General features: G+C 32.7%; 1 protein-coding gene across 3 annotated transcripts in view; it reads right to left on the bottom strand.

Moving 5' to 3' along the window:
* Window positions 1–13,739, bottom strand: part of sas (stranded at second transmembrane protein) — a 325,151-nt gene that overhangs the window by 79,906 nt on the left and 231,506 nt on the right. For all 3 annotated transcript variants that reach the window (XM_081730579.1, XM_081730578.1, XM_081730580.1), the window contains exons 5-9: window positions 12,573–13,064; window positions 6,643–6,773; window positions 5,272–5,377; window positions 3,215–3,350; window positions 592–722 (exon numbers count right to left, since the gene is read on the bottom strand). In XM_081730579.1, the coding sequence (XP_081586705.1) occupies window positions 592–722; window positions 3,215–3,350; window positions 5,272–5,377; window positions 6,643–6,773; window positions 12,573–13,064 (996 nt within the window). The remainder of the gene's footprint in view (window positions 1–591; window positions 723–3,214; window positions 3,351–5,271; window positions 5,378–6,642; window positions 6,774–12,572; window positions 13,065–13,739) is intronic.

Below are 13,739 nucleotides of genomic sequence, written 5' to 3'. Positions count from 1 at the left end.
CAATAATCATCTACACAACGAAGTTGCCGCTCTCAGAGCAATTATTGTGAATGCAATGGCAAGTGCTTCCAGACACTTTCGACAACGCGTAGATGCCATTTTTGCGGCTGGTGGCGGTTTCATTGAATGGTGTTGTCCATTGTGAATATGATCAACTGTACAGCATGCTAAATGGTAATAAATAATCTCTCCTCAGTGTCTGTTTCTTATTTCTGCAGACGTAACTTTGTTTTCAAATATCTACCGCACCCTGTATAGTGGGACATTTCAGTATTACGTTTAGTGTCTAAATAAAAGTCAATATTTGATAATAACAGCTTCTATAAATTCACATTCCATATTACCAGTTTCCAGTAGTTGGCAAATCATATATCGATAGTGAAATCTAAAACTTCCCGTATTCCCCAACTTCTTCGAGGTAAGAAACAATACTCACTAAAGTACACAAACATATTATTTTTAAAAATACATACACTTGTAGCAAAAAAACTGAGAGAGAAAAACACACACACAATTTTAGTTCGATACAATCCCCGCATACTGACCAGAGTGTATGGCATTCTTTTCACGCTTGGAATGAAGGCTACTTACCAGCAGCTTCTTCCTTGACAGTCTCATCTGTTTCACTGTTAACATCACATCGAACAATAGTGCAGCAAGCATCATCTGGATCAGGTAAAACTAAGCACTGCTCTGGAGAGTAATTTTGGAGAGGTGCACATCTGAAATATAGTATTAACACATAATTTCATAATGAAAACATAATCATAATTTACTACTAGAGTAAAAACAAGATAATAATAATACTGCAGTAGTAATAATGAAATAGAAAGAAGGTAAGAAAATAACTATAGAAAAATCATTACCAACTACGGTTGTCATGTCTTTCACACTGAAAATCTGGGAAATTTAGCTAAATCATTGTTCAAACCACTTCAACGCAAAATTAACGACATTTTTCTTTATTTTTCTATTTATACAACTTCCATCAAATAGAAGAGACTTCTTTCTTAGAGAATTCCTCCATTTGGACAACTCTCTATCCTGGAGATCACTCCATATTATTCACATTTTTGATGAACCGAACAAAATCTTATTTATTTATGTTGTGTATAAACTTCTCAATTCTGAACACCTCTATATCTTGGATTTCGGACATTCATTTCACAAATAAATAGAGCGCTACTTTATAAACGGTAAAATTATAGCAGTACTTGGATGAATTTTGAAAGGAACTGTGGTTGGCATAAATAGAAGAGTTTGCTGAAAATGGAGAATGATTATTGACACCTTAGAGAGATTATTTTGGTTATATTCTTGTCAGTGTAGAGTTGAGTGTTTGATACGTTGTTGAGATGAGTAAACGTAAATGAAATGAGCTTGTATTTCGTCAAAAGCAGACAATAATCGATCGACTTATTAACAATGATTATCACAGAAGTTTGAACTGATATGTTTGGTATCTCAAGATCCTTGGTCTGCAACGCTAATAGAAAAAACTAATATAATATTATAATAATTATAGTTCACATTATCACACGATAATGAATATATCCACTACAATACTACGTATGTACAGTATGAGTTTATAGAAAATAAACTTACCTAATGTATCAATACCATAATTGTGGAAAAAGAAATTGATGTTATCATTGTTACTGAAAGCTTGTGATATCATCATGACATATTTTAAAACAATAATTTTTATATAAGAAAGTATGTTTACTGATACACTACAATGACTTCTAGTGGTGAACATGAAAATGTTTTGCTTTAGCTTTAAAATGCATATGAATTCGTAAGAAAATGACTTTCATATATGTAAGTACTGTTTAAATTTACTTTATACATATATATATATATATATATATATATATATATATATATATATATATATATATATATATATATATATATATTGATAATGTAAATTTAATAGGGGGTGATAGGAGAACAATAGAAAGAAATGTAGATATCTTATTAAACACTTGCAGGGACATGGGTTTAGAAGTAAATGCAGAGAAAACTAAATACGTGGAAGTGCGTCGGGACCGTATTGCGGCAAATTATAGATACATTAAAGCATTAAATAATACTTTTGATAAAGTGGACACTTTCAAATATCTGGGATCAATATTAACTGATGAAAGCCATATTTACGAAGAAATTAAATGTCGATTAAAAGCAGGAAATTCGTGTTACTATTCGATTCAAACTCTTGTCGCGAATTCTGTCGAGCAATTTGAAGCTTAAAATAAATAAAACGATAATCATGCCTGTTGTCCTGTATGGTTGCGAAACACGGTCGCTTACTCTGAGGGAGGAACATAGAATATTCCTGAGACGAATATTCGGACCCAAGATGAACGGGAATGGGGAATGGCGGAAACTTCACAATGAGGAACTACATAATTTATACGGTTTACCCAATATTGTTAGGGTCATCAAGTCTAGGAGGCTTAGGTGGGCAGGTCATGTAGCTAGGATGGAAGAAAGTAGGAACGCTTTGAAAGCCTTGACTGGAAGACCAATCGGAAAACGACCATTACGAAGACCTAGGCGCAGATGGAAGGACAATATTAAGATGGATCTCGCAGAGATAGGAATACAAAGTAGAAACTGGATCTAATTGGCTAAAGATAGAAGTCAGTGGAGAGCTTTTGTGAACGCGGCATTGAACCTCTCAACAATATATATTTGCCATATAATTACCAAAGTATTTGAAATTTAAATTTGAGAACTAGTAGGTGTTACGATTATTATTTATTGAGTGTAAGATTGTATAATAAACGAATAGGATTTAGTAGAAGTTCTGTGGGAGAGGGAACTTCCCTTAATTTCGAAACTTCAAATTTTGAAATTTTGTCGTATCTTCTTGAAATTGCAACAAAGAATCAAGATTGGTAAACGCAGCTCCAAAACGAACGGATCTTGCAATCTCTTTAAAATGATTTATCGTTTATTGCGCTGTGGTATTACGGTAGGAGACTGAATTGTTTTAAAAGTTATTAAACATTTTAACAAAATGAGCGGTGGATTCGAGACAATAGATGTCCTATACTGAAAATATACCTACAATCACCAAACACGTTTAGTTAACAGATAAACTCTAGATCACATATTTTTATTGTTAAATATTTTGCTCAATTTATTCCTAAGATCTTAGCTGTTGCTCTCCAGAGCATTAATTTCACAGAAAAGTAGAATGATTTACCTTCGACGACAGCTGAAGTCACCATTTCCTTGGCAGGTACATCGCGTTTCACATCCTTCCTCAAACGTTTCACCCTTTTCATAACTTTTGTTTTTGTAAACACAGCCATCAAGATTTACAGTCGGGCTTGGAACTTCTAAAGGAGAGAAAAATTACATTATAAAGTCATTAAATACATCAAAGTCTCACTTTCATATTTTCTTTCTTGTTTCTTTCTTTCATTCTATTGTCCAACTTTAAGAGTTTTTGTTGCGTTTGAACAAATTAATTATTATTTATGATAAGAATCAGCACATAACCGTTTACTTTGACACACACTTGACTTTTGACATAAAATTTAATGCACAAAAAAAAAAAAAAAAAAAAAAGTAATTGAAGATCATCAAACATAGTTAATATCATTTCTGCCACCCTTCCAAAATGAGAGTTAATACAATCAAGAATCTAGTATTTCGTTCTTTATCGAATAATATTAATAAAGAACAATAAAACAGGTAAGAATTGGGTAAAGAAGAACATAACAAAGTATAATCAACTTCAAATACAGATGCCAGATGCCATATCCTTCGGGTAAAAAGTATCAAGTTCATCAAAATTTTGTTCTCATTTGTATTATATTTTCATTTCAACTATTTATTTTATAAATGAACAATCACAATTTTTATTAAACCAATCGGTTCAGTATTTAATTTTTTTTCTGAGTTTCTCTTTCATTACAGCTTTTTTTATTTATGAAATGCCACAGGTTTATTAACCTCGTAGCCTGTTTACTGCAAACATATCAATATCCCAATAGAACTGTTACTTTTCGTGTCGTTAATATATTCTTTTGTTCTAGTCCTAATGTTAATATGTTCTTTTGTTCTATCATACTCATATACCAAATAAACTGTGGGACGTAGGCAAAGCTGAAAGATTTTATTCATATACCAGTACAGCATGCAAGAAGAAAATAAGAAGTTTGTGTATAAGTTTAATAAAAATTCTGTTACATTTTATGAAGCAATTCATCACAATTACAATTAGCTTTGAAAACGCCATACGAAAAATAACATTCAACAAAATAACTTTAATACTCATGAGTGATTTTTAAAACCTTTTCAAGAGAATCCAGGATGTATTGAAATCAAATTGAAGTATAAGATACTGCAGGTTGATTGATAAGTTAGATTAAAGTGGAACATATGACAAACTAAGGGACAGCTGAGAGCAAAACACGTGTAACTGATACTTTCACCCGTAGAGAATACACATCAAAACAGTGGCGCAAAAACAGAGATACAAAAAAGGAGTGGTGAATAAAAAGGACAATATATGAAAGCGATGGTCTACAACAGCGAGGTAAACACAGCATCCAACGAAAAATCGATAGTTCACATTAGAACAGTAGCCAATAATTGTAATGTAAAATATAGTGCCAGCAATATAATGGGCTTTCACTGTTCTGTATTATCATTATATTGTGCATTACTGTTCTCCTAGTACTGTTTTTGAGTCAATGTTATGTAGTGACACTATTCGAACTTTCCAGATGATATCTATAGTTTGTTCCACAGTAGACAAGGGGCTCAGTGGTAGAGTGCCTATTTTTGATACGAGACATCCCTAGTTCGGTCCCAGGCTATGCGAGCTTGTGTTGGACACCATCGTGTCTGAATTTTCTTTCAGAATCATTCATTTTCATTAACTATCCATCTCTCTTGCATAACCATGGGACGTTAAATTACAAATTTCATGTTATTTTCCATAGTAGATACATTGCCTATGCAGAACTTCTTACTAACGCGCTTTTGATTTTCTTATTCCTTAATGTTTATAATTCTTACTTTTACAAAATCTTGAAGAAAAATAAAATCCAAGGGAAAGCCTAAAGTTTGGCAAAAGTAAGCTTAATCACGAATTATAAGTAACTATTAAATAAAATCATTTTTCGGAAACATTACTATAATATATAGTGTGTTAGAAATAGACGGGGATAAGATTTGCCTCTTATTTTAGCCTCAGAGAAGTAGTGTACAAAAAATCTTTTATTTATTTAATTTATATACTATTCTTACCTTGATCTTTATCGGAACACTGAGTAATTTTACAGCATGCGTCTGCGGGATCATCCTCCAAGGTACAACCTGGTGGAACAGTTGTTTGATGCTGCGCACATCGTGGCTAAAAGAATTTAAAATGTTTCTGTATCAATATATATATATATATATATATATATATATATATATATATATATATATATATATATCAAATAAATAAATTCAATGAATGATACACATAAAATGATGCTACAATTTATTTGACGCATACAGTAAGTTTAGACAAATCAATATATGACAAATAACTGTTAAAAGTTTGATGGACAGATTTCATTTATTACAGCAACTATGTACAAAGATAATTTCTTCATTGATGAAGAAATGAAGAAGAACTGTAAATGCTAACACTTCTCTATGTTAATTTTAACAGAACGTTAGCAATATACTGCAATAATTATTTCCTTACAAAAAGATACTAGAAATCTTATCGTATTCATTAAGTTGGGTATTATATTCATATTATATATTATATTCATATATAGGTTATTAATGAACACCTTGTCATAAATTTAGAAGGTGAAGGTGAAAAGTTTTAATAAACCTGGTTCCGAGAAACGTCTTCTTTCAGAGTTTGGAAACATCCTTGTTTGAAAACTGTGAGAACTATCGCAAGTGATTCATAAGAATTACACAGGAACTAGTATGCGCTCTATCTAAATATCCATGTTTCACAATTCTCTGGTACACACATAATGAGTATTCAATTAGTACTTAAAAGTGTATTCCCGTATTCCAAATATTTTATACGATTCGTTAGGCCAGTATTGGGGGATTGTCAAACATGGATATTTAGATAGAGCATAATAGTTACTGTGTATTTCTTAGAACCGTTTGTGATAGGTATTCCAGTTTTCAAGCCAGGACGTTTCCAAACGTGATGTTTCGCATTTTCTGTGGCTTACAGCTATAAAAGAATGCCTTTTCCGACCCACGTATATTAGAACTGTTGTTTTTCATTTGATGTAAATCACCTCCTAAATGTTATTAACACTGTACATTTTTTAGCTACTTTCGCTAAATGTGTCATCGGACAGGTAAGAAAAGAAACAGGAAGGAAGGCAAATGAAGAACCAAAAAGTAATTGTAGGTGGCTGATATCCTCGTGGTCAGCAAAATCTTGGAATGCAGGGTTATGTGGTAATGTAGCAAGGCTGAAGGTAGAAAGGGTCCGTTAAATGACAGGAATTACGGTATACTTTCTGGTGTGTGTGTGTTCGCATTGTTTTCACAATTCTCTACTAAGATATTGATGTAATATTCTCGCCTTGGAGTTCCTTTGATCCAATCACTATATGTATAAATAAAAATATGATATATTATTAACGTTACCTTACAAAGAATTTCTGATCCGTTACTACAAGTGCAACGTAAATCGCAGCCATCAAAGAATTCTTGACCAGACGTGTACGATTGGTTTTTAAATGTACACATAGGGCCAGCCATTCCTTCCCTGGGCAATGCTGAAAATAAATTAGAGAAAAAAATAAATAATTCATATGAGAATCCACGATTAATCAGGGGCGGCTTTAGGATTTTAATTTTGGGTGGACTTACTCCCTTGCTCATATATACTTATACACAATATTTTCTTAAATAATAACAGTAGGGAATATTGGTTGATACTTTCATATGTGTAAAACATTGAGAGTGAGGACATAAATGTTATCAGTACATTATCTCCTGAAGCTTGGGAATTAACCAATTACAATACGTAAAAAAAACACGTGCTCCGTCTACTTTTTGCTTTGCTTCGGAGAACCAAAGCTTCGGTAATTACTTTTGCAGTAGTAGTTAATAATATCTATTAAATAATCATCTACCATTAATACAGGTCTATTTAAGATTTTTTTAAAAATATATGAATCTATTGGCTTTGTTTCTTTGCAGTGAAAATATATTTATTGTCTTTTGACGTTTATATTCTTCAAAATTTTTGGGTAGGCCCAGGTCTAGCTAGCCTAACAGTTAAAACACCTCTACAGTTAATTGATTGCCATTCCTAATATTGAATCTAACGACACAGAAAATAACATAATTTAACCTTCTATATTACAATGATTTCCTATAAGAAACGTTTATATGCTAAACTTTTATGCTGTATGTGTCATTTACGTGTAAAACATTTTTTTTTTTTTTAATTGAAATCCGATGAGATTTTCTTACAACAAAAACTGAATGAGAGTAGAATTTTGTTCTCTGTTGGACAATATTCCATTCTAAGCTAATTCATTAGGTTGGAACTGCAAGTTACCCAGTTCATTCTACGTGAGCTACAAAACCAGCGAGTTTATTATAGTATAGTTAATAATTAGTTTCCAAAAGATCCACAGTTTCTTAGGGATAAATAAAATTTTAGTGCATACATCTTATACGAAGAGGTATAATTTTTGGTAACTGCTGATTCATTGGTTGAAATTTAACTTTCGGTTTTAGTTCCAAAGCTAAATGAGATGGTGCTTACGAACTGCTTAAGATGCAATCCGTACTCCTACTTTCTGTTCGAAAGATCTGGAATTTACTAAGTTCATTTAATAGATTCTAAAAGGAAAAACATTGTCCTTTTCCAAAAAAAAAAAAAAAAAACGAAAATTATATATATATATATATATATTGGTGGAGAGTTTTTTTTTTTTTTTTAAACAATAACAAATCAGAACTACAGATTAGATTGATCACACCAACCACCTCGTAGCGAGCAGTGAAATGTTGCGTAGAGTTCAAAGTATAAAACTTTAGTACGTAAGTTGATTGTGATACTTTATGTCTAGATCAAACTAGATAATTTTAATAGTTAAATATAATTGTCAGTTTGGTATGCCGATTTCTAAGTGTAAAATGTGATACGTGACACTGAATTCATAACTTAAAACTTTAATACTTTAAAAGTTATCTTGTGGTTATATGGTTAGTGTACCCGGCTTCGGAACGGTAGACTCGGATTTGATTCACAGTAGTAGCTCATGTAGTTCGGATTCATCATTAAGCTGTAGGTTCATGTGTCATATAGCCTCGGTGCAGGTGCGGATCCAGAGGGGGCGATTGGGGCGACAACCCCCCCCCCTCTTCCCACAGAAGAGGAACCTTTTTTATTTTATATATAAGTAAAACCCATAACAGAGTTTGGAGCCCTTAAAAGTAGCTCTAAGTAGGAGTATTACAACCCACCGCTCCCCATCAGAAGTCCATCCTGGATCCGCCCCTGCCCCGGTGTTGAAAAGCGACGCTAAAAACCAAATCAACCAATTTAAGTATTTAAGTTACGTCAAAATGAAAGTGTAAAACGTTAGTTAGCTATGATATCATACGTCGAATTCAAAATTAACAGGATGTAAGCTAATTATCATAATTACGCTATAAGCTAATTATCATACACACACTAAGTTCAAAGCTCAGAATTTGTATAACCAAATAGACAAGATATTATTTTCGCTTGAAGAAGAGGGCCGTTTTTAATTTCATTCACTTTTTAATTTTTAAATAAAGACAGAAATTCTACTTTTAAAAAAAGATTATAAAAAATGAGCCGTTTAGAAAAAAATAGAATAGCTTGTGTTTTGTATTTGCATTTTCCGTGAGAGACATGACCTTTACGTTAACATCTTTTTATTTTGTTACATGAGAAAATTGTGTGCTACACTTACATTTAGAACTATGTCAACAGTACACTATTATCGGATGAAACACTCATACCGAATTCATATAAATGGTGTCCTGGAGAAGGCAACAACTCATCAATAATAAAGTTGAAGGAATAGGGATGCGCACGAGACAAGATTTGTGGCTGTCTCGACTCGAAAATGTGCCGTAAAAGAGATGTCTCGACTCCAAAAATGTATACTTTTCTATTGGAAGAGCCGTGTCTCGACTCGAATTTTGTCAGGAAAATCCTGTCTCGACTCGTCTCGTGCGCATTCCTATGAAGGAAATCACACACTAATTTCAGTGTTGTTAGAGTGTTATTAATAATAATAATAATAATAATAATAATAATAATAATAATAATAATAATAATAATAATAATAATAATAATAATAATAATAATAATAATCCAATATTTTAAAAAATTCTTTCCAGTTCAATAATATATAAAAAACAAATCCCAGGGGCAACAACTCCTACCAACTTCCACCTCCTTCCATACGCCACTGTCAATAACACATTATTATTCTCTAGTTTGCTGAAATGGAAGAAGAAAAATAGCCTTTCACAAAGAAAGATATTTTGGAATTAACATATTTTTCTCTATTTAGTTCTTCAGGAGAAAGAAGCCGAGACTAACAACATGGGAAAGATACCTGAAAGAGAAAAGGCAAGCAAGAACAGAAGAATTAGAAGAGGAACATCGACCACGTTCCAGGGGAAAAAAAAAGAAAAAGAAAGAAATTATATATAACAGGCTTCTTTGTGAAGTTAAATGGGAATTTAATGGAGAATTAGGAACTAAAGGATGTAAGACTTTTATTCAGTTAATAAGAAAAGGGGTTGTAATGGTGTAGAGGTATTTCTCGGTAAGCGCTTGACAGAGAAGGTAATGGGAATAGAATTTGTTGATGATAGTGTTGTGGTTATGAGACTTTAGCGCAAGAAGGAAAATGGGGCTGATACATTCTTACACATCAATTACTGCATATGTAAGTAAAGAAGAAAAGAAAATGTACAAGGAAAAATAAAAAAAAAATTCTATACAAAAAAGAGTTAGTGAGTGATTGTAATGGGAGACTTCAATGCTGTTGTTGAGAAAGAACAAAATGATAGTGCAGGATATAAATGTTTGCAGAAAGGAAGTAAAGAAGCATTGATCAAATTTTGCAGAGAGTCATTATAACTATGATTCGTTCCCAGTTAGTTGATAGGAAATTTAAAAAAAAAAATTTCTTCCCAACACGCTCACTCCTGTGGTCTAATAAACCTGAATTTTGGTATTCCTGTTCAGACCATTAGCCCTCGCACACGAAGGTACAAAAATGTGTCTAAATATGTCTGAAGAATTAATTATAACCTTCATAACAGCACTGCGTATTATGAAACAATTTATTACATGCACCTGTACTAGTGAGATAAGTAACAATCTTTAAGTATAATTGGAAATTTAATTGAGCATTTGCAATTTCTTTCGCAGTAGGGGCTTTGAGATCATGTTGGAATGGTAAACGATGACAAAGTTGGGAATTGAAAGAGTACTTTCAGTATTCACAGATACTGTCATGTAGTCCAAAGGAAATATAATTTGCATAGATAGTATCAAAGCGCAAACATCATAAGGGCTGAACTTCAATTGATTATAAAGAATAAAGTACGTATCTCTTAAGACCCTCTAATAAACAAATACTTCCCATAAACTCTTTTCTTCTAAACTGCAAAACGTTATGAGATTTTGATGTGCTGGTGGAAATTTTGATTTGACACGATACTGTATCTTAAAACAGTTTCTTCTCCTGACATCGATTTGCGCTCCTCCCTCCCCATTCTATGACAGAGGTAATTTGGGAATGTGTAGAAAGAAGAGGGGTATTGTTTTGATTATGTATCACGTTATGGGGAATGAACAAGAGAACTACTAGGTACAACCAACACAAGAAAAGAAAATATACTACATGAAAGTCCCCAATAGATGAACAGAATAGACTATGTTATGATTGAAGAAAGATGTCTGAACAATTCAAATATGTAACGAATGTAATCATTCTCAACGTCTTCTGAGATCGGTCTTCAAGAATCTTATGCTGGCCAAAGCGGATAAACAATTGCAAAATGTAGCTAGAAAAAGACAAGAAACAAGAAGTTGTAAATGGAAAATTTGGAAAATGAGGAAGCGAAAAATTGATTCAAAGGAAAATTCGAAGGAAAGTATATAAACTTGGAAAAATTAGACACGATACTAACAGACAGTGGGAACACATCAGCATGTATTGGGTTAAAAGGGAAGTATTATAACACCGCAGGCTGCAAATTCAGATTTCTGGAAATTTGAATTACCATATAATTAAATAAAAAAAAAGTTCGTTATTTGCTTCATTCTTCATCATTATCATCTTTTAAGTGATGTACAAATATATTGGATAAGAATAACATAAATGCTCTCTCACGGTTAAATGTTTAACAATGCCGTCTTTGCTGCGGAAGGTTCGGCTTCGGTTTCTGATTCGAGTTCATATAGTTTGAAAATTTAGGATTTAGATTTCTGAGCTTTCGGCATCTATCGCCATGTTAGCCCGTCACTTTTGAGAGATGACGTCCCTCGGCGAAAGGGAAGGAAGAAAGAATTGGGAAAGGAAGGAAGTGGCCTAAGACCTATATGTTAGGTACCACCCAGGCATTTGCCTGGTGTGAATGAGGAGAACCTCATTCAGGATGGCTGGACTTGAAAAAGCCTTCTACACTTTTTCGACCGAGTGCCCCATCGGGAATCGAACGCGGGACCGCTTGTACCGAAGGCGAGACCGTTAGCGATTGCACTACGCAAGACTACAATTTGAAAATTACTACGTAAACTTGTAGGTTCATATCCCCCGTGTTTAAAAGGAACGTTGACTTTCAAGAAACAAAACACAACTTCAGTCTTTAAGCAAGTGTTTTAGATTTTAACTGAAAGTGTCATCTGAATATACATTAATCATGAAAATATTATAGATTAATTAATCACGATATCAAAAACGAACTTTTTTCTTCTTTTCTTGTCTAGAGATAAGATTATGTTTCTTCATAAATAGTATTAATGGTAACGCAGATTAAAATAGTTAAAGTTTTTATCATTTTCGTTGTTAATGAAGGAAAGTTTTCAGGTTGAAAAGTCGAATTTTATATCTTATTCACGGAAACCGTGCTTTGCAATGTTTGCAACTTGGCAACACTGATTTGAGGATATAATACTCTCCAAATCCTAATAAGTAATAATTGCGTCTCAGTATGTGCGTCACGTTAATTCTTACGTAATCAGTCACGCTAATAGATGTCGCTAACGTGCTATCGTTTGCCTATATAACGAAGTCTGAATAATTGCGTAAATTTGGTACGGAGTTTGAGGTGGTTGGTAGGAAAAAAGAAAAAAGTTAAATGTAACAATTAGGGTTTTTAAATAAATACATTTTAGCCTATAGTGTGCAGCGGGTCGAAAGCTCTAGCGAAACGACTAACGTTGAATAAAGTACTAATTGAACAAATTCATTTCCCAGTTAATTTTCAATGGAATGTTCAGTACATTTTATTATTTATTCGTTTATTTATAAACACAATAGTTAAAATGAATCTCGAGACATTACCTCTGTCTAGCTCAGGGTCTGAATTCCCTGCACACACAACCCTCACACAGCAATCATCAGTCGTTTGTTCCGTACACATTGGATCCAAGTGGAATGTACCTTTTCTATAGAAAGGCAGCGAACAACGAGAAGTACATTTGATATTGTCATCGGTTTCACATCGACACGTTCTCTCACAGCCTTCAACAATGTCGTGACCATGTTCATAACGGGTTCCATTGTATACACAGAAACCTTTGCCGCCAGTTGTTGTGCCTAAAACGGGCTCTGTACTATTGTCTTCTAGTCTGATTTCATAAGTGGTTCCAGGCTTTAGATCAACCAGTGTGACTTTGATTGTTCCGGGAACTTGTTCAATCGTTTGCCAAGAGTCTGTTCCTTGCTCACGGTACTGCAGGGCGTGATTAGATGTGCTGTTGAGATTGGACCAGGATACGGTTATCGAATCTTTGGTTGAGTTCACAATATGAAGTTCTGGTTTCAGACTCTTATCTGGAAATAAGAAGAAGAAAGTTAAAACGGACAGTTACAGAACAAGAAAAACAAAAATAATAATAAAAAAAAATCAAGATACAAAAAACTTAGTCTAAGACAAATATGTAAATATGAAAGTATTAATGTACTATTTCTGGTAATCATTAATACACTTCAATTGTACCTATTATTATTATTATTATTATTATTATTATTATTATTATTATTATTATTATTATTATTATTATTATTATTATTATTATTATTATTATTTTATTATTATTATAGGTTTTAAAGTGCCAAATCATAGCATAAGAAATACCATGATTTTAGTTCCTCTGAATTGGAAATGTGAAATTTTAAAAAGATTGACACATTCTTTAAGCTCATTTTAGACTTATTGTATTAAACAATGTGAAAGTTTTATGTGATCTGACTGATAGTTTTTAATCAATGGCGTTTAGGAACATTAAGCCAAATGTAATTTTATGACTGCTGTTCTTAGCTTCTTGTTGTTTTAGATGGATGGAAAACTTGATAACTTTTACTGTGTTGACAAGGAATTATTTCTGCTTAACTGACTTTTATCTACATTGTGTTTTATATTAGTACCCTTCTTTTTATTGTTTTCTTTCTTATTATTCATTTTTAATAGTATCATTATTCCATCGCATACTCTGATACCAAGTGCTG

The sequence above is a fragment of the Thermobia domestica genome, chromosome 11 (assembly GCF_964235325.1).
Source record: "Thermobia domestica chromosome 11, izTheDome1.hap1.1, whole genome shotgun sequence".
In the NCBI taxonomy this organism is placed as follows: Eukaryota; Metazoa; Arthropoda; class Insecta; order Zygentoma; family Lepismatidae; genus Thermobia; species Thermobia domestica.
This window is presented reverse-complemented; position numbering and strand designations above follow the sequence as displayed.